Source organism: Sceloporus undulatus, chromosome 8, assembly GCF_019175285.1.
Source record: "Sceloporus undulatus isolate JIND9_A2432 ecotype Alabama chromosome 8, SceUnd_v1.1, whole genome shotgun sequence".
Lineage (NCBI taxonomy): Eukaryota > Metazoa > Chordata > Lepidosauria > Squamata > Phrynosomatidae > Sceloporus > Sceloporus undulatus.
The window spans coordinates 29,969,115-29,989,577 of NC_056529.1; the positions used below are offsets into that span (position 1 = coordinate 29,969,115).

General features: G+C 38.9%; 1 protein-coding gene across 6 annotated transcripts in view; it reads left to right on the forward strand.

Moving 5' to 3' along the window:
* BAIAP2L1 (BAR/IMD domain containing adaptor protein 2 like 1) overlaps positions 1 to 20,434 on the forward strand; it is a 48,613-nt gene extending 28,179 nt beyond the window's left edge. For all 6 annotated transcript variants that reach the window (XM_042438123.1, XM_042438121.1, XM_042438120.1 and 3 more), the window contains exons 4-14: positions 8,337 to 8,398; positions 8,540 to 8,611; positions 8,763 to 8,900; positions 9,297 to 9,449; positions 9,963 to 10,130; positions 11,460 to 11,607; positions 12,342 to 12,549; positions 13,108 to 13,185; positions 14,165 to 14,342; positions 17,457 to 17,497; positions 18,785 to 20,434. In XM_042438123.1, the coding sequence (XP_042294057.1) occupies positions 8,337 to 8,398; positions 8,540 to 8,611; positions 8,763 to 8,900; positions 9,297 to 9,449; positions 9,963 to 10,130; positions 11,460 to 11,607; positions 12,342 to 12,549; positions 13,108 to 13,185; positions 14,165 to 14,342; positions 17,457 to 17,497; positions 18,785 to 18,860 (1,322 nt within the window). In that variant the 3' untranslated portion in view covers positions 18,861 to 20,434. The remainder of the gene's footprint in view (positions 1 to 8,336; positions 8,399 to 8,539; positions 8,612 to 8,762; positions 8,901 to 9,296; positions 9,450 to 9,962; positions 10,131 to 11,459; positions 11,608 to 12,341; positions 12,550 to 13,107; positions 13,186 to 14,164; positions 14,343 to 17,456; positions 17,498 to 18,784) is intronic.
* The last annotated feature ends 29 nt before the right edge of the window (positions 20,435 to 20,463 follow it).

Consider the following 20,463-nt stretch of genomic DNA (forward strand, 5'->3'; position numbering starts at 1 on the left):
TGTAGTGAGTGGATACTGGACTATAGTGGACTAGGATACTGAGAGACCGGAATTCAAATCCCCATTTGGCCATGGAAACCCACTGGGTGAACTTGGGCAAGTCTCAGCCTCAGAGGAAGGCAAAGTCAAACCCCCATCTGAACAAATTCTGCCAAGAAATACCCGTAATAGGTTCACCTTGGTTCATCAGAAATAACTTGAAGGCACAACAGTGGTAACAAAATAGAATAGCGCAACATGAGGGGTTTCTATAATATTGATCTTGCACAGTCGGTTAGTATTTAGAAATCTGTGCTTCTAAATCTGTGCTCATATTTCCATTTTCCCAGTGTCTCATAATTAATGTTCAATCCCTTAAGAGATTAAGGTTTCAATTTCAGTTCTGTAGCCTTTTGGGGGGGAAATCGACATAGCAGTGAGAGCTCTAAAGATGCACCCAATTACACATTTGAGTTTTCAGATATCCTTGGTGTGTGATGCTGCTCTTGTGAGAATTGAGTCATGTGCAAGGAACTGGCTGCGTCCAGCAAGAACACACAGCTCCCTAAATTTGTTCTGCTGGTATATTTGCAGTGAATAATACCTACTCTGAACCACTGTTTTCTAAACAACATAGTATGTTCTTCTGTTCGGTTATTAAATACTACGAAGCTTCCTGGTGACGTCTTTGGAGTTCTGTGAGAAAGCTGAATTTCTAGTACATTAATAGCAAGTTACATAATTGTTTATATTTTAAACATTGTATTTTTAATGAATTTCCTTGTGCGTTTTAGCCTTTGAAGCATCCAAGCTGCTATACTACAGCAATGGTGCTTTGTCCTTTGAGCCATTATTTTGTAATGGATCATAGAGAGCCAGCATAGTATAGTGGTTTGAGTGTTGGACTATGACTCTGGAGACCAGGGTTCAAATCTCTGCTCAGCTATGGAAACCCATTGGGTAACCTTAAGCAAATAACACTCTCTGAGCCAAAGGGTTGCCATGAGTCAGAAAGGATGTGAAGGTATACAACAACCACAAAAGTCAATGAAAGTTTTTCTATATAGAAAACAATTACAAAGATATGAAGCTTTTCTGAAACTCTTCTCTGCACTTAATGTATTTATAATCACATATTTAATAAAACTTATACAGGTGACTCATGTTAATCTATTAATAAGAAAAAGAAATTGTTATAAGAGAAAATGAATGTAAAATCAGCCGGAGGGATGAATAAAAGAAACAGGCAGTTGAGAGGAATAGGGTCCAAGTTAAATAGGAAAGCAGAATGGGAGAAGAAATGACAGGAGATGAGTAAGAAGGCTTTGAGAGGAATGTGTTGCAGGAGGGAGGACAAATGTATATAATGAAAAGCTTTCTTTGTGCAGAGCCTCTGCATCAGCAAATTCTGCCTAAAATGGGGAAGAGGGGTTGAATCATAGCAGCCTCCTGAGTCAATGTCCATGCTTCACTTGAGCAAAGCTGAATTGTAACTTCCACCTTCAAGGATATAGCTGTGTTGAATAACACAGTTTCCAGAGGGGATATTAATAATTGCCAGCTAATGATATTAAATTTTGCATCCATCTACCACCATCACCAGCAACAGGTTCTGAAAGCCTTCCAAGGGCCTGATACCTGCAAGTTCTTGCTGCAGTCAAGCATTGTATTAAAGTTTTCCCATCACCCTTCTGAAACAAATGAGAGTTTTAAATCTGAAATAGCTTTCCCTGTGGTTGCTTCTGACCTTTCGGAGTAATCTGCGGCTGAAAGGAGACCTTACAGTCTGTCAGGATAACCAAAGAGTGAGTCTATCACCTTTCCATTAAACCAGAATTAAAATGACAACTTCTTAAAGGTATTACTGTGTAGTACTCTAATTAATCCATCCTACTATACTCCTGCTTGACATATCAGCATTACAAGGGATGTGAATTATGCACTACTATGTGCTTTACTTTCTGATGCTATTAACTGGATTTGACTGTATTCTGTAGAACATTTTGAGCAATATCATTAGAAGGAATAAAAACGCAATCTTACGTCTGATTTAGCCGATATCTGACAGACTTCATTGTAGTTGGTGAAGCAAGATAAGTAGTTTTGGGGTTCTTTTCAACATGTTATCTTTTAACTGCATATATTTAATGGACTTTGATGTGGTGGTTGTCTATTAGACACCAGTCTCTCTTCACTGAGCTAGATTTTCAGTTGCATTCAGTCCCTCTCATTGTGTTGGATTAGTAGGATGCAAATGTTTTTCTCTGTTCTAAAGGTAAAGGTTTTTCCTTAACAATATTGGGCATGAACGGACAGGCCAAAATAAAGCTTGTTCGGGTTACTTTGGAGGTAGGCTGTTTAAATGACATATGCATCTTAAGAGGCCAGAAGCTGCACCAAAGCGGTGTGGCTTCCGGCCTCTTAGGATGCATGCATCATTTGAACAGCATACCTCCAAAGTGACCCAAAGCAGCTTTATTTTGGCCTATCTATTCAGGCCCACCGACTCTGTTCTACCTACAGCATTTTACCTACATACTCAAAACATTGGAAGCATTGCTAATTTATTACCAGATTCCTGTGCTGGCCGTCACATTCTTTTGCTTAGACTGCAGTGTGCAAAAATGTTTCAGGTGAGATTAACATTACTACATTTGAATGCCCTCTCATTTTAGTGCCCTAATGAGAGAAGGAATGTGGCAGAACAACCCTGCTGGAGAGAGGCATTTACGTATTCCCCCTCCCCAAGGCCTGTGGGAATTAGGCTCCAGAGTTTTGATTTTCAACATCAAGATTCATTCCTTATCAAGCTGATTATCTTAAGCATCATGAAGAAGGAATGCCAAGATTTTAACTACATCCTGTTGATTATCTGCCTATTTACTATGTGGATTCTATGTGGATTCTACCCAGCACAACAGTCCATGTACCTTCTGGCTTGTTTCGATAACAACAGATCTCTGAAGAAGCAAGGAGCTTCTTACCCTGCCATGAATTGTTGCTTCTTTTAGCTAGCTCTACATTTTTATTCATTAGTATCCTCCAGAGAAATTGGAGGTTAATGTCTTCATGGATAGAGAGGCAGCAGCAATATGTAATAAACAGTATATATTAATAGGGTCTAAAGTTTAAACGCATATCGCAGTGTAGCATGTCGAACAAGACATGACAGTAGCCATGCGTATGAATCCCATTTTTGGCATTTGCTAAAAAACCTGACATCCAAAGGTCTCAGTCAGCACTGGAACCTACTTATACCTGTACATCATGCACAGTATGTTTTGTTATCTTTGGTGTAAGGGTGGTGGCCCTCTACAAAGTAATGTTAGGGACATGCAAATTGGGGCATTACTCGTGAATGCATTCTTATCTTCTGGTTTATTTTCTGCAGTCACACCCACACAAATGGATACTGGCAGAAGCTTATGTACACAAACACACACTCATCATGGCAGAATGCATCTGCAGTCATATGCGCAATGACATACGTACCCTCTGGGAGGGAAGAGTTGACAACATCTCTAGTGGGTGTGTTCTTAGTATTCATAGGACATGCATCTCTTTGCCTCGGAGGTGTTTTCTCTCACTGACATTTATGATGAGTAGTCCATGGGCCTTTTTAAAAACTTGACTGTGTGCAGCATATGCTACCAGTTGTGACAAATACCATATTCCAACATTCTTTCTATAGCCAAGTAGTGCTTTGAGTAGAGGAATGGTCCAAATATAGCAAGGGCACTTAGCATGCGGAGGATTTCCAATGCTGCATGAAAAGACATTCTGGTGACCCAGTAGCAGCTCATATGCCAGCTCATATTAACTTTTGCTGAAAGAAACTAAAGTTTCATTGTCATGAACTGTATAGCAGCATAATGTACAAAATCAGTTTATATTTTAACATAAGAGTTTACGAATCTCTTCAAAGGATTCGTAGACTAATGAGGACTGAATTAGACATGATAGCAGAGATCCATTTGTTTCAATCCAACCTGCCAGAGTCACCTAAAAAGTACAACTGAACGGAAAGGGCTTGGTGTAATCTCTCCCTCTGTGCTACTCAGTTATTCTGCTTAGATGACTTCCAATGCCTGAATATGCTCAGCTACAACAATTCACCTTCTTTCACCCATTTACACATTTTGTTTGAAAAACTGAACAAACACATCACCTGCTTTTTTTGTGCTGGTAGAAAACCTGGATTTAAACAAATGCCTCTGGAACAACCACATTTCGTTTGACTCTTGAAATGCATATATTTTGAAGACAGTTAACCATTGTAGAATTTATTTCTCCCTTCCCTCCGTTGGTTCTGCATTTTTCTCCTTCCTTGGAGGAGAGATTCCATCTCTTTAGAGGCTCTAGAAATAGCCACTTTCTAGATATTAATATCAGGAATTCATGCGGCTGGGCATGTCTGTTAGCTAAATATGTCTCAGCATATCTATTTTACATTGGTGTTCCACCACTAGTTGTACTTTCTTGATGTGTCTTATTTATGCACAAATATCACATGAAGTAGAAAGGAGGTGTCTGTAACCTGACATTTCCGCCTTCTTGGATACGTCAGGAGCACTCCAGTGCTGGAAGCCATGGCTCAAAATCAATGCAATGAGGTCATATATGTTTTGCTTTGACTGGCTCTTATTGAACAAGCAGGGACCTGTCCACTCGAGCGAACGTCTTTTACCAACCCGCTTAAACAAAGTCCAGGTTTTGGGGCATGTTCAGGCCTGTGGTTGGTCAATAATGAGATTTTCCTTTTGTTCTTGAGTTTTATTTACCTTTGAAGTATGCAGAAGCAATTTATTCATTTAGGCTTTGACAGGGCTAGCGTGGCCTATGTTGGAGCAGTTGATGCTATTCATTGGATCTAAAACATCATGCATTTTTCTGTGAAAGGGAGTGAAGCTGAAGCATGGCAGGGAGAGACAACAACTTGTGGTGCGCCATACCATAGGATAACCCCCAGGTCTCAGGAGTGGCTTTACAAGAGCTGCCACAAACTGCAATAGGAAGAGGAGCAGAAAAACCTGAACACGCATAGAGTTCTTTGCATTAAAGACTTTCTGTTAAGAATTATTTTAAACTTGTAATATGCATCCATTTATTAGCATAGAATCATATGATGTTGTGTGCCTTCAAGTCTTTTCCGACTTCTGACAACCCATAGGCTAAGCTGTCATAGGCTTTTTTCTTGGCATGTTTCTTCAAAGAGGGTTTGCCATTGCTCTCCTCTGAGGCTGAGATGTGTCTTGCCCAAGTTCACCCAGTGGGTTTCCATGGCTGAGTCTTGGATTTGAACCCTGGTCTCCAGAGTCATAAATCAAAACTCAAACCACTACACCATTCTGGTGCTCAAGGTGTAAAATCATACCTGGAACAAAAAGGTAATCCATAGTAATTTCTGAAGAAACCTCATTGTAAATTAAACCGAAATAGCATTTCTCCTTCCTCATTGGCACTTGTTTTCCTTCTTCTCACTGGCATTTTTCCCTCAGCATAGATCATACTTTTAGGAACGACACGCGGCGGTGACTTGGCGTGTTTGTTCTTCTTTCCCGGTTCTGACTGAGTGTCATTAAATTGATTAGACACAGCTAATATTTTAGGAGGCACTGCAGTTGTTGCTCAGGCTCAACCAAAAAATGCCATGTGGCCTCTTGGCCTGGTTTAAAAATAGGAAAATATGTTTTCAATGGGCTGGGCAATGTGTCCGTCAACACTTTAATTTCCAAGCATTGGGGACCGAAGACAATAAAGCCTCCTTTCCAACCCTTTGGCATTTTCTTTTTGTCAGTCATATTTTTAAAGCTAATTTGCAAATTCCTCCGACTTACGTGATTGTTTTTTGAGTTGAATAAATTCCTCCACCCATCTTTGCCAGTATCTTCTGCTTAGGAAATCAGTCCAGACAACCATGAAAACAAAATATGCAGTACTTTAATGTGAGCAAAATACTTCATTCTCTTTCATGGGCCTTGGCTAGGGATGGGCAAACCCTGGCAATCTTATCTAGGGCTAATTTTCAACACCTAGACTGGCCTGTTACAATATGCAGTTGCAATATGCAGAACAGTGTAAGAAAAGTAGACTTGGACAAAGAAGAAGGAGGAGTGAAAATAGGAGGAAGGAATATCAATAATCTAAAATATGCAGATGACACCATACTATCAGAAAACTTCCCAGACCTGGAACAACTAAGAAAGATCAAGGAAGAAAGTGCAAAGGCAGGCTTGCTGTGCGAGTGGGAAAACACTCAGAAGCTGGAGAAATGATCCTGATATATGTATCGGATGTATACAGTCATTAATTGTTTTATATGGTTGCATTGTCATCTTGTTTATGTAACATTCCACTATCACATATTATTTAACATTGCGCACCTGTTTTTGTCCAGTATTTTCTGAGTTATTAATACCCCACTTTCCCACCACAAGTCTATAGTCGAAAGAGAGAATCTAGCTCCGTCCGTACTTCTGCGTTTTCCTGGCTGCAGCGCATAAGAGAGAGAGAGAGAGAGTTCCTGTTGCAAACAAAACTGCCATACCATACAATGTTTTTCCGTAAGCTTTGGCTTAATAACGTGAGTTTAAAATTCTCCAGATTTGCCAACTGTGGAAATATTTGACATTTACATAAAAGAGCCCAATTCTGCCCTACTATTTACATCGCACTGTGTACTGAAATTGCTATGGTTTCATTGTCAAAATATTGACTCCTGGCACAAGAGGAAATAGGTAAGCCGATACCGGCATCTTCATTGTGACAATGAGGCTCTTAGCGGGGGTTATAGAAGTGCGAGGGGGAGTCCACATAAACAACATAATACAAAATACATAAGCAACTTCAGATGTTTGCTTTCGTCTCCCAGCCATGTTAGACCTTCAAATCAGTTTTCAGGAAATGCAGTCACACCCAATTGCTCTGAGAGCGAAGTCAGTCTGAGCGCTGCTACTGAGACCAGAATAACATCTGAAAGTCAGGTTTTCCAGTCTTGACCCACCAGGTGAATGAGTTGTTTTATTGAACATTTACACGGCCGTGGCAGGAAAAGCCAGAGGAAGGGAGTGTCCGAGGGTGCGGAGAGTTGAGCCAGAGCGCAACCTTGTTGAATAGGTGTCAGGACTTCAAGTTCCCAACTCAGTTGCATTAATCTTCCCAAATGTGCCAAGTGTTGGTGGAGTGTGTTGCTGTGGCAGCAAATTCTCCAAAGCATGTACTGTCTAAGCCAAACTAAAGAAAGTTCTTTTAAATAGTTTGCAGGGTCTGAATCTTACTCTTCATTAAACTAGTTTAAATTAACCAATCTGTTTTACATTGTAGATTTAAGTTTTCGTCGTTGCTTCGTTACGTTTTCAGATATGCACATACAGTACTTAAAGCTAACAAAGTTAATGGTCACAGCCGGGATCCTGGCCAGAGTTGCTCACTCATCGTTCCCATTTAAGTAGGTGGAACTTGCCCATTAATAAACGCCAGCAGGATTACACCCAGCCTAATCCCTACTTTCACTGGCAACCTAGGTTACAAGTATTCTTGTTTTACAGGTGGAGGACCCGAGGCAGAGAGACTGCCAACTAATGTGTTAGATGAGGAAAGGCAGGTATAATTTAGACCTCAACAGTTCGCTGCTAAAACAATAAGGAATATGGGAGGAATGCACTTGAAAAAGAGGTTCAGTGACTTACTTCGTATCATATATATACTTAAATATAAATCAACTTCATGTATAAGCTGAGAGCAAGTTTTGGAGCCAAGATTACAGAGCCATGGATAAGTCAAGAGTAAAACTTAGGGACAAGAGCAAAGGATCTATGAAAGCTCATGCTGCCAACTTTCTTTGTTTCAGTAGTCTCAAAGGTGCTAGATCTCTCTATACATAGAGGAAATGTATTTGTGGTGAGCAGTGCTTTGGGCAAGTTGTTTACAGCAGGAGAGTTTGTGACTCTTCAAACATGTTTGAACTGTGTACAGGATGGAAATACAGATGAGAAGGAGAATCCCAGTTGTATGAATGCAGAGTATGAACAAAACCAATCAGTACCTGGGATTTTGGGGAAGGGATAGCCAACATAGTTCTACTCTGCTCATAGTATATTCAGTTAATATACATTTCGTGTGTATATAAAGAGCTATTGTGTGTGTAAAAATATATTCAGATCAAATAGCTATTGCATTTAATTGAGACCAAATACTGTTGACTTGAAAGATAGTTTTGCTCTTGGTAACAAGGGATTTTGAATGACTTTCCGGATATTCTCCACACTGTAATATATTGTTTTACTGAATTTCTCCCAAAGTCTTCATCACCAAAATGCACTCATCTCTAAAGTACACTGAATTTTGTTTGTCAACAGGTCACGTTCTCATCGAAATTTCTATTGCACAGAAGAAACTAAATGACAGGCTAGATGAAAGTGTAAGTACACACTTCTTTAATATTATACATTGTTCAATGCTAAAATAAAAACCATTTACCACAGTTTTAAAGCTGCTGCTACTACTATTAATTTTTTATGTGTTTATTAACATTTTGACTGTCGTCTGTTTACTCCTAAAGTTCAAGAAATTCCATAAAGAGATTATATCTGAGCTGGAGAAGAAAACTGAACTAGATGTAAAGTACATGAATGTAAGTATATTTGGATATCAGACGTTTATGTTTGGGGGGGGAATTAATTCAGGAAGATTCCCAATGGTTGGGAACAGTGTCTTTTAAGAAGTAACTTAAAATAGAGTTCCTGGTAGAATTGTTTTATAGAAGACCTCCATTTGAATTTCAGGCAACTTTGAAAAGATATCAGAATGAACATCGAAGCAAACTGGATTCTTTGGAAAAATCGCAGGCTGAACTGAAGAAAATTAGAAGGAAAAGTCAAGGAGGAAGGAATGCAACAAAATATGAGCATAAAGAAACGGAAGTGAGTATATATAGTACTTCTTGTTTTCAGTCTCACCTGCCCCATTTATCCAAGAGCAAGGGATGTATCCTGATGTCTCAGAATGATGTTCTCTTAATTTACCACACAGATAATAATATTTATAGGTATTTTGCATATCAGCAATCTTACATCCCTTGGAAGGAAAAAGCTAACTGGATATTCTGTAGATTAATAGACATAGAAGGGAATAAATGCATTTTAAGACCAGGGATATTTCTATCATTTGCTCAAGATCAAGAGTAGACAAAATCATTTTTAGATGCTCTTTTAGACTGATTTAAGATGAGATGCTACCGTTACTATTAGAATCAAGTTGTGCCGGAAGAATGTATCCGGTTTACTCTGTCTAAATCTGTATTTTAATACTTTATTTAGTTTTTGGAAACGGTCAGTTCTCGACAAAATGATATCCAAAGATTTATTGCTGAAGGCTGCAGAGAGGCTCTACTTGAAGAGAAAAAAAGATTCTGCTTTCTGGTTGACAAACATTGCAGTTTTGCCCAACATATGAAGTATTACCATGTAGAGGTGAGTATGAGAAGAGAATCACAGTTGCCAAATGAAAATGAGAGGATGCTGAAGCTATAGACCTATATGGCCTTTAACAGCCACATTGTTTTCATGGGCTATACTTTATCGTCTATGAGAAATCACTTAAGAATGCCCTATTGATAATGGTATATGAAAATGGGGGATATAGTACCTGCAAAGCAAACTCAAAACACATTGCATAAGACATGGCAGTTTTTTGTTTGTCACCCTTACTATATAATGGGAACTTATACAACACCGACATTATTATTATTCTTGTACAGGGACTTGAATTTGAAGCCCTACATTGCTTTGTTTTCTGTACTGAATAAAACAACATGTTGCAGAACGTTGAATAAAACAACATGTTGCAGAACGTTGACTCCCCCATAGAGTTTGACAGAAACCTTGAACTAAATATGTCTGCATTCATGGATCAAAGTCACTGTGTAATTTGTTGCCATTTTAAATACTGAATCTGAAAAGTATATACTTTTGTATTGCTTATAGTGCTCAGAGTTACTTAATGCCAAGTTACCTGGATGGCTGGAAACCTGCAGCGATGCTACCAAAGTGCCAGAGAAAATCATGACTATGATAGAAGAGATAAAGACCCCTGCCTCCACTCCAGTATCTGGAACGCCTTTGCCATCGCCAATGATAGAGAGAAACAATATGGTAAGGAGTTCTGTTTTATTAAAAGCCTTCCTCTCCTAAATGCTGAGCAGTGGTTGGGGCAGACAGGGCATTAAGGTGTAAACAAATCATTGTCTTAAGAAACGACTTGATGGGATTATTTCTAAAGCAGCACCTAAGACAAATTCTGAAAGTTGTGTTTTCATACTATGAGAAGCAAGTGCATTGCAGCATTGGTCTTCACCTCCACAAGTGGATTGCACCTCAGTCTGAGACTGCTATTGCCACTGATATCACTGTCTGTTTTAAAAACATTTTTGTAGTGAGGAGTACAAAAAGAGGTAGGTGACAAGATTCAAAAGGGGTTAAGGCTCAAGTATTATTAGGATTTGTGGAGGAGGAGGAGGTTCAGCAGATGCATTTTTCCATCCCTGCTCAACAATCTGCATCTGCCCAGTGCCTCCCTTTTTATAATTACTGTATCAAGATACAACAAGTCTATAGTCCTCTCCTTTTGTAAAAATAAAAGTGTCTCATGTTTTTGGTTTGGAAAATGTATCTGAAAAATGTGTTCTGAGCTTTCCCCCTTTTCTGCTCTATTGTCCGTCATTTTGGCTGAGCCTTTGCAACCGACATTCCAGCGACATATTTGAACCCACCAAAATAGCAACTTCATTTCTAGCGATTAGACCTAGGCCTAGGATCATAATCTTTACTTAGGAATGGATGGAAAGCCTTGATCATCAACAAAGAATTAAAGTCTGGCAACATACATATACATTCCTTCTTTTTTAAATGCTCACTTCAGTAAACATATAAAAGGATTAAAGAACATAGCAATAACTTTACTGGATCAGACTCTCTCCATATTTCTGTTTAACACAGTAAATGCCACACATGGAAGACATGAAGAAAACATTCAGCTCCTGTTCATGCTGGCAGTTGGTAGCATATTACTTCTGGAATTAATAATCCTATGTTATAGGTTGAATATCCCTTAATAACCCCATGATAGGTTCACCTTAGGGTTGCCAGAAATCGTAAACCATTTGAAGGCACACAACAATAACAGCAACAACAACAACAACGATTTGCTGACATCCTATTAGTCCCAATTAGAATAGACCCATTCAATCAATTGCTAAGTGGATAGTCACTTTTTAGGTAGATCCTACTGATTCAATGTCTACTCTAATCTGGATTAACCACCGTCTGTAGGCCCTGTTTTTCTCCCTACCTCCATATCAAGTTTAAAAAGAGCGTTCTTCAGCTAGCTAATTCTGTTTGCATTTGTAAAGTAAATAGATGTTACCATTTTTAATGGCATTTCTTTTCATGGCATTTCATGGCATGTTAACTTTGTGTTTTTAGGTTGGAAACAGCTATGATTCACTTCACAGAAGTTCCCCCAAAGTGCCCCCTGCGCCTACAGGGAGAGCCTATACTAGTCCTTTGGTGGATATGTTTAATCCATCAGTGGCGTCAAAAGCATCTTCTGAGAGATTAAACCACACAACAGGTGGGATTTTTGTGTATGTGTTCAAGTGCTTTGTTTGTAAGAATATAAGTATTTTAATTGACTTGACTTATGCCTTAGAAAAAGATGTTGTACAAATATTACCCTGTTGAATCCACTTTAGGCTACAATCCAGTGTGTGCCTATTTAAGAATAAAGCCCACTCACGCAATATCTATTGACATGAGCAAATAGACATAGGATTACAAACTTGTTACTATTCCAAAAATATGCATAGGATTGCACACTGAGCAACCTTGACTAAGATCCTTGCCATTCCAGAGTCATGGCATAGACCTATGTTCGTTTCAAAGCTTAAATGATGTTATTAGTCAAACGGTAGTTTAGAAAATGACTACCTAAGATAGAAAACAAAAGTAGTTTGTCATGATAGCACTTGGCTGGGAGAGTTGTATACTTTAGGCTACATAACTGGATAGTCTTCCATCCAAAATGTTTGTCTGCGAATTTAAAATTAGACGTTACAGAGGAGAAGAAGCTTAGCAAGTAGACCTTCTTTTCATGGCTCACATATTTGAGTTTTTACTGCTTTTACAAATAAAATCAGAAATCAGTGGATACGAAGTGCTCACTGTATTAATATTATTCCATATTATTTTATGTAGCTATTAATCATAATTAAGCCTAAATTGCTTGATTTTAAAAAGTACAGGAAAAACACTGTGACGATGACTATGATGTTCCGCTTATGATCTTTTTTCCTTCTTTTTAATTAGATCATGCTGATGATTCCAGTTTATCACGATCAACCTCGGTTGCCACAGGACTAAACATAATGAAGAGGCAGAAAGTTAAAACCATCTTTCCACACACTGCTGGGAGTAACAAGACTCTGCTTAGTTTTGCACAGGGAGATATCATCACGCTACTTGTGTCTGAGGAAAGGGATGGCTGGCTGTACGGAGAACATGATGCTACTAAAGTGTAAGTTAGGCTGCCACTTAATGAGGCTTACTTCTGAGTAGATTTGCATATGCTTAAAGTCATCTTCAGCAGACCCCAATACACTTTATGAAAGTCAACATTTTGTCTACTTGCTGTATATTACCATAGAATCGTAGAGTTGGAAAAGACCACAGTCCAACCTCTGTGCCATGCAGGAATTCTCAATCAAAGCATCCCCAATATTGTTAATGGTGTTTTAATATCCTGGAGCTTTTTCGTTGTAGGAAAGTCTGAGAAGTGTCAGAAGACAAAAGAATGATGTTGGGCCAGTTTTATAATTTTAAAATCATAATTAAGAACATGTAATATACTCTGAAGCCCACAAACAAGACGTGATGACAATAGACCTTTCTGATTGCTGTTTCACAGCAATGGCATACAGAACTGTATTGCTTTTGAATCTGAATGAAGTATATTAACTATCAGCTATTGACGAATATCTCTTATTCCATACAGTGTTTTTGCTTTAAAAAGTATGCTTTACATCTTCTATAAAATAGTGACTTGTTTCAATTTATTGTTATTGTTCTTTTCTAGGAAAGGATGGTTCCCATCATCCTATACAAAGCCACTGGAAGAACCTGTTGAGGAGACAATCCATGTCCCTGTGCCAAGGTAATATTATTTTAACTAAGATTTGTATCAAATCTTTTAATGTTTTCAAGCTTTGTGTTTTTTTAAAAACACACAAGCATTCAACATGGCCTTGTTTTATACTATTACTGTGCTTTCTTGGCACCATGCTTGCTTACGCATGTCTCTACTTGCAGACAACTTGTCTATGCTCATGGAATCCATTGCTCCCTAGAACATGAACAATAGAGTAAAATTTAGCTCAAGTGTGTTAAGGAAACTCTTTCCCACTGTAACCCTGACTCTGGAGGACAAACCGCTTTCTGTGCAGTAGAGCCAACTCAGAACATAGCAGTCCAGCCAAAACACAAAGAGGCAGACATATGTAATGCCAAATTGTTTAGTCTAACAAGGCCTGTTACAGACTGCCAAAATAAAGATGCTTCGGGTCTCTTTGGAGGTATGCTATTTAAATGATGCATGGGTCCTAAGAGTCCAGAGGTCGCGCCAAAGCCACACTCCATTCCTAAGCACTGGAGTGCAGCTTTGGTGCAGCTTCTGAATTCTTACGATGCATGCATAATTTAAATAGCATACCTCCAAAGAGACCCGAAGCAGCTTTATTTTGGCAGTCTGTAACAGGCCTTAGGGTGGGCAAGCTGTGATCTCCAGACACTGGACTCCAGCTCCCATAACCCTTCCCCATTGGCTTTATAAGCTAGATCATTATGGGAGCTGAAGGCACAAAACATTTGTCGCACCACATTTGCCCACTCCTTGTCTAGGTTGTACAATACCAATAGACATAAGATAAGATGATAAGATAAGGCAAAACATTTCCAGAAATGGAGTCTTATTGAGAAACTATAGCAACTTTAATGCTCTTGAAGGCACTTCCAACGACAGGTTTCAGAGAAGGTAGGGTAGTTTAGAAACCTTAAGGAAGCTCACGGTGAAGTTGAACTGACATTGTTTCTTACTAGGTTGAGTAGATTTTTCTTACTGGTTTTCGTTCCTTTAGTCCTGCACACATCCGAAGTGTCAGCTCAGTGAACTTAACAGAGAGAAGTGGAGTTGTCCTTCCTCCAGCAGACTATTTGGTAACTGGGCAGTCAAGAACATCTTCAGAAGCAAGAGTGGAGCCTTCAAAAAGTACTACTGTTAAAAGTCCAGCGGCCAAACCAGAAAACATGGCACCTGTGAGTTTTGAATATTGCCTTCTGAAGTTTCATTTACTTATCTATGAATCCCAAAGTGGGATGGAAATAATTGCATGAAATATATGAGGTTACATCCACCTTGCCTTTGTACACTTATTTGCATGATAGTTACTGCTATTAGAAATTAGCCTATAGAGATTATCTTCAAAACACGTTTGGAAAAATGCATATTGCATTTAGTTTGATGTTTCCTTTTATGGCTTCAAACACTTTTTCTAAGAAACTCCTTTTTAGAACAAAAGCTCATATAAAGAGACAAATTAGATGCTGATAAACTCTATATGCATGTAATTCATAATCGATTTTCTCTAAAGTCCAACTTTCTATCAAATTAATTGTTCGATAGAATTTGAACTTAAGTTATTTTACCTAAAATAAACAGAGAACTAGTAGGACAGAATTAAATAATTAACAGTTACAGCAACTGAAGGGAGTTTGTCATTGCCATCCTCAGAGGTTGAGAGTGTGTGACTTGCCTGAGGTCCCTTAGTCACCTTAAGGGTCACAAGTCAGAAATGACTTTGACACACAACAACAAAAAGATGGGGAAACAAAAAACCACAGCTCCTTTGGCACATGAGAACTAGCTGTATGGTTTATCTGGATCCTGGTTGTTCATTGGGAACTAATTACAAGTGGTTTCGGTAGGATTAATGTGCTTAGGATCATAGCATTAGTTGCAATTTAACTTGCTAAGTATTGGCAAGGAGATACTCATTTGACCCAGCAAGATTGCCCCAGCAGTCTTTGCTGCATACTTTTATACCACAAATATTTGATTAAGCCAGGTATACATTTAAAATCCCCTGCAGACATCTGTACAAAGAAAATGTTTATCACAGGCCAATGGGAGAACCATGAATTCAGCAGATAATCAGATTCCCCAAACGCAGATCTCAGGATGGCACTGAGGAACAATCCACCACATTGAAAAATGCTGTTTTTAAGCTGCCCAATTCTCTTGGTGATTTTACCACTTTGCTGTAATGAGATTGTTTGCAGGGAAACGTATTGAGATTATTTGTATGCATTGATTTATAGTGTTAATTCAGTCTCATTTCTGCACTGTAAGTAGTAATAAGATGAGGTCTATACTGATATGTATATATGTGTGAGAAGATAATGCTGCCTGTTAAAATGCCACAGTAAGGTTATTTCCTTGCTCATGCTGTGTGAAATTGACAGCATTTGCAGCTGAACAAGAGAGCCACAGTGCCACCTTCTGTTCCCAGAAAGATGAGGCACATTATGCACAGAGTATGAAACTGACATAGCAGAACTGAAAACTACATCACTCATAATTGGTTAGAATGGGGTAACCACCCCATACTCAACCAGCATTCTTTAGAAATTAGCCTAGTTATTAATTGTTGTTGTTAGCTGCCTTCAAGTCGACCTCAACTCATGGAGATCTCATTGTGAAATGCCTGTCCTGCAGCCACAAGGTTGTGAGTTCGATTCCAGGCACAGGTCCAAAGTCCATTCAGCCTTCCATCCTTTCATAGGTCGGTAAAATGAGTACCCAGCAATTGGCTTACAGATTGTGAACCGCTTAAGGAGTACTGAGTGCACTGATAAGCAGTATAGAAATATGTATGCTGTTGCTATTGGTCATAGCAACCCTGACATAGATGTCTCCAAGCCCCCCTATCCTCTATCTCTCTCCTCAGGTCCTGCAGGCTCAGGCCCATGGTCTCCCCAATTGAGACTATGGCATGCAATCTTCCATTCTTTCTTCTTCCCTCCACCTTCCCCAGCATCATCATAGTTTCTAATGAGTTGTGTCTTCTCATTATGTGGCCAAAATACAACAGCCTCAGTCTAGTCATCTTGGCTTCCAGGGAGAGTTCAGGCTTGATTTGTTCTAGCACCCCATTACGTGTCTTTTTGACTATCCACAGTCTCCTCAATACTCTTCTCCAGCACCACATCTCAGATGAATTTATTCTCTTCCTATCTGCTTTCTTCACTGTCCAGTTCTCACATCCATACAAGGCAATTGGTAATACAGTGCCTTGGACAATTCTAATTCTTTCCTAGCTGCCCTCGCTATTCCTAATCTTCTTCTTGACTACACTCTCCGTTCTGATCAGTGTTTACGGAAAGTCTTTAACTAGTACAATTTCCTCATTTTCTAGGTTGAATTTGAGTACATCCGCCGTGATCATTATTAGTTATTAATACAAGCCAGGAAACATACTGGCACAAACAGTACGAACTACTTCATGCATGAAAGCTTTCACTACACTTCCCTTTCAAAATAAATCCACTCTCTAAACTTGCCAAGAAAACCCCATGATAGGTTCGCCTAAGGGTTGACATAAGTTGGAAATGACTTGAAGGCACACAATCACAATAACAACGTTGAGAAGCCCTTCAAAGCAGCTTCTTGTTAATGTGTCAGGATCCACTGTTGGAAAAAATATACACAGCACAAATGCATGCCGAAGTGTATGTAAAGACCTTTTGCTCACATACAGAGGTGTTGCTCCCATACAATGGATCCTCTAGTTAAATTGTATGTTGTCTTAAAACAATCCTGAAATGCCCATGAAAGCTGAAGATTAATCTAGGAGCTGTAATCCAAACGTTAACTTTTGCAAGCTCTGCAACGGATGATGCACTTTCTCTACTGTGCCGCTTCATTGGAACTTTCTGTGCTTGAAAATAGCAGAGGGATAGATTCCAGCTTAAAAAGTGAAGTGATACATAAAACTCTTAATTTTGTTTAAAGTTAATTAAAAGCCTAAACAAACAAAAGCCCTCAATCTTTTAACAGCACACTCTTTCTTGTGTTGGTATAATGTCTCAGATGCCTCCGTGGAGATGTATCATTCCAGGACATCCTAAGTCAATCCAACACAACGTAAAACGAAAAGTTGCCAATATTCAAGACCCATTGACTTGTTTGTATGTTTCTCATGTGCCTTGCTTTAGCTTATTCAACTCCCTCCTTGCTGACACCAATGAAATGGCAGCAACAGGAAGCAGTAAACTGCCCGTGACAACAGATCTACAGGTTTGACTGTCTGAATAACCTACCAACACCCATATTGTTTCCGGTATTAATCATCGTTTTGTTTCCTTTTTCAGAAACCTGACATGAACGGCATTGTCAAACCCCCTTTCCTAAGGTAGGCTTCCTTCTTTCAGCATTAAAAATTTATAGTGGTCATTCTTGGTTAGAGATTATTAGAAGACTCAATTCTACTTTTTATTGACTTGGGGACAATTCAGACTTTGATTTTTAAGTAAATGAATTTAAATTATTTAGGTTGCCATTTTGTTCCTTGGAAAGCAAAGATAGATCGCAGAAGGGTCAGGACAGCAATGAGTGCAGGCAGGGCAAGCTGCAGGAACTCCACATATTACTAGCTTGTAAAGCTGCTCACATGGTTTTGGTTCCTATGGACCTTGCTATTTTTTTTTACAGTAAGCGAAACCACCAGTACTAGCCTCCTGAACGGCACATACTAGGACCATGATAATAGTACTGTATAGTGAACATGTGGAACTAGGACCCATGTTCAGATTCCCATTCTGTCATGAAACTCATTGGATTACACAATATTTATGTTACAAAGGTTACAGAATGATTTTCAGGCAACCTCACAAAATATATCATAATATGCTGTGCTACATGTAAACTATAGGCTTATCTACCCTAAAGGCTCCAGATCTTATCTGATTTTGGAACTAAGCAGGGTCAGCTCTGGTTAGTACTTGGATGGGAGACTGCCAATAATACCAGGTGTTGTAGGCTAGAGAACTGTTTCAGAGAACTGGCAAAGCCACATTTGAGTAGTCCTTGCTTGACAAAACCCTATGAAATTCATAGAATCGCCATAAATCAAAAGGTGACTTGAAGGCACATATACGCACACACATATGTAAACTACGGTATAACATGGTGTATATAACATCATTAAAGCAATACATTTATGTTACTGAAATTTGCAACCAACCTCTGTTCTCATTGCTGTCCTACTCCATCCCCAACAGCTACCAGTAGCCCAACAGAACGGCTACCAAGAGAATCTGGCATTGGATGATAGTTACAAAGCGATGGGCTTTCTTCTTTGCTGTGCCATGTTCTCTGAGTACAAAGTGGTGGTCACTGATAAGTTTCCAGACAAGAAAGAGACACTTGTACCCAATGGGAACAAATTCAGAGCCAGTCTGTCACACTGAAAAAGACATTCCCTACAATTCCCTACATCAGATTGCTGGAGAAGCACTGATCTAAGTTACAGAAACAGCAAGAGGGATGAGATGGCAATGCTCCTCTGCTTGGCTTTTGGTTCTTAAAGCTCCAACAACCCTGATATAAACAGCACCTCATTTGTAAGAATCTTAAACATATGAACTGCATATTTTATGCTTGTCCGATAGTTATTTTGTGTGTTTTCCTTTTACTGCAGTGGAGAAAACCCTTTTGCTACTGTCAAACTCCGACCAACAGTGACCAACGATAGATCGGCACCAATACTTCGATGAGCAAGATTAAATACTTTTATCTTCCTTTGTAAATTACACTTCTTTAGCAGTATGGTTTTTAAAATGCTGTATGACATTTTTAAAGTTTATTTAAATGTAATTAACGTGTACAGTAGAAAAGCGTGACAAAGATTTCCCGACTTTAAGAAAATGGTTGCTTCCTCCATCTGCTGATCATCGACGGCTGAGATGCTTGAAAACCCTCTTGATTTTACAGCGTGCCTTCAATAGGAAAACGAAATTGCTAAGACTAGGGAAGAGGTTTGAGTACTGTCATTACCAGCGCCATTAATCTTTCTTCCTCTATGCCAGTTGTATGGTTCATTTTATGGGTAAGTTCTGATTATTTAAATATGCTTGTACTGTTTACATTGATACAAAAATCTTAGCTGATTTTTTAGATAGACATGCCATTTAAGAATTGCCTTAAAGTTGTATAAAGTAGTATTTTCTTTATACAGGCGTCCCACATATTACACAAGGGATCTATTCAGTACTATTTACTATTTGTCTGTAAAACTGGGATCCTATTTCTCGTCCCTGAAATGAACGATGAAGTGTTCTCCGTAGGCATTTTCTGGGTCCTCCAGAGCAATTCTATGGTATGCTTCCACAGGAGGACCTACAAGTGCCTAGAGAAGTGTTTTCTCTCATCTCTAGGTCCTCCAATGCAACTCTGTAGTCACCATAAAATTGCATTGGAGGGCCTAGAAAATGCTTAGTGAGAACATAATTTGTCCAACACATGAAAGTAAACCTGTGTTAGATGAGCGTGTAATACATGGGCCGCCTGTATCAGTTTAAATGAATGTCTTAGGGTTGCAGCCGGAATAAATATTTATCTTTTCAGCGATCAGAAAATGTTATATTCTTTAAGACGGTTTGCAGTATGTCAAAGCACAACGTAACTTATATCATTGGTCTGAACAGGATTCTATTTAATAGGACGGTTAATACAAATTTTGAGAGACGAATAGTTGTGAATAGAAAAACTAGATACCTGTATTCCTTTGCTGTACTGTACAGTCCTTTTTAAAAACAAATGCATGATCTTAGCTCAAATCTCTAGGACAGAGTCATAGAGCGATTAAGACTTACACTACATGCAAATACTGTAAATATTTCGTTACCGGATAGGAACTCAATCCAAGGGAGTGAGTTTGTACCTTTAAAAAGTAGGTCTATATACTTCTCAGAGCCTCATAAATGAAGTGGTGGATTTGTCTTTCTACATATGACATGATCTTAAGTATACAGATGATGTAAGATCACCCTCCCAAAAAATTTGTAGATCTAATATTCCAATTCCACCTGATTAAAATCATCTTTCCAGGCTAGAAGGATGCTATTCATAGTTGTGTGAAGAGTCTGAGTGAGCTGCTATTAGAAAGTGCTTGTTGTATGTCCATAAGCACCACAAACAACTATGTTTGCTTAAAACTTCTGTATTTTCCAACACTTTGTACAGCTGCAGGAACCAATTGGTGTAAACCATCACTTGTTTTGAGGACAACTTATTGGAACTCAGAATCAATAAACAATGAGATGAAACTGGTGGTTTGGTGCCAACTTCAGATGGACTGTACCTGCTGTTGTTTTTTCA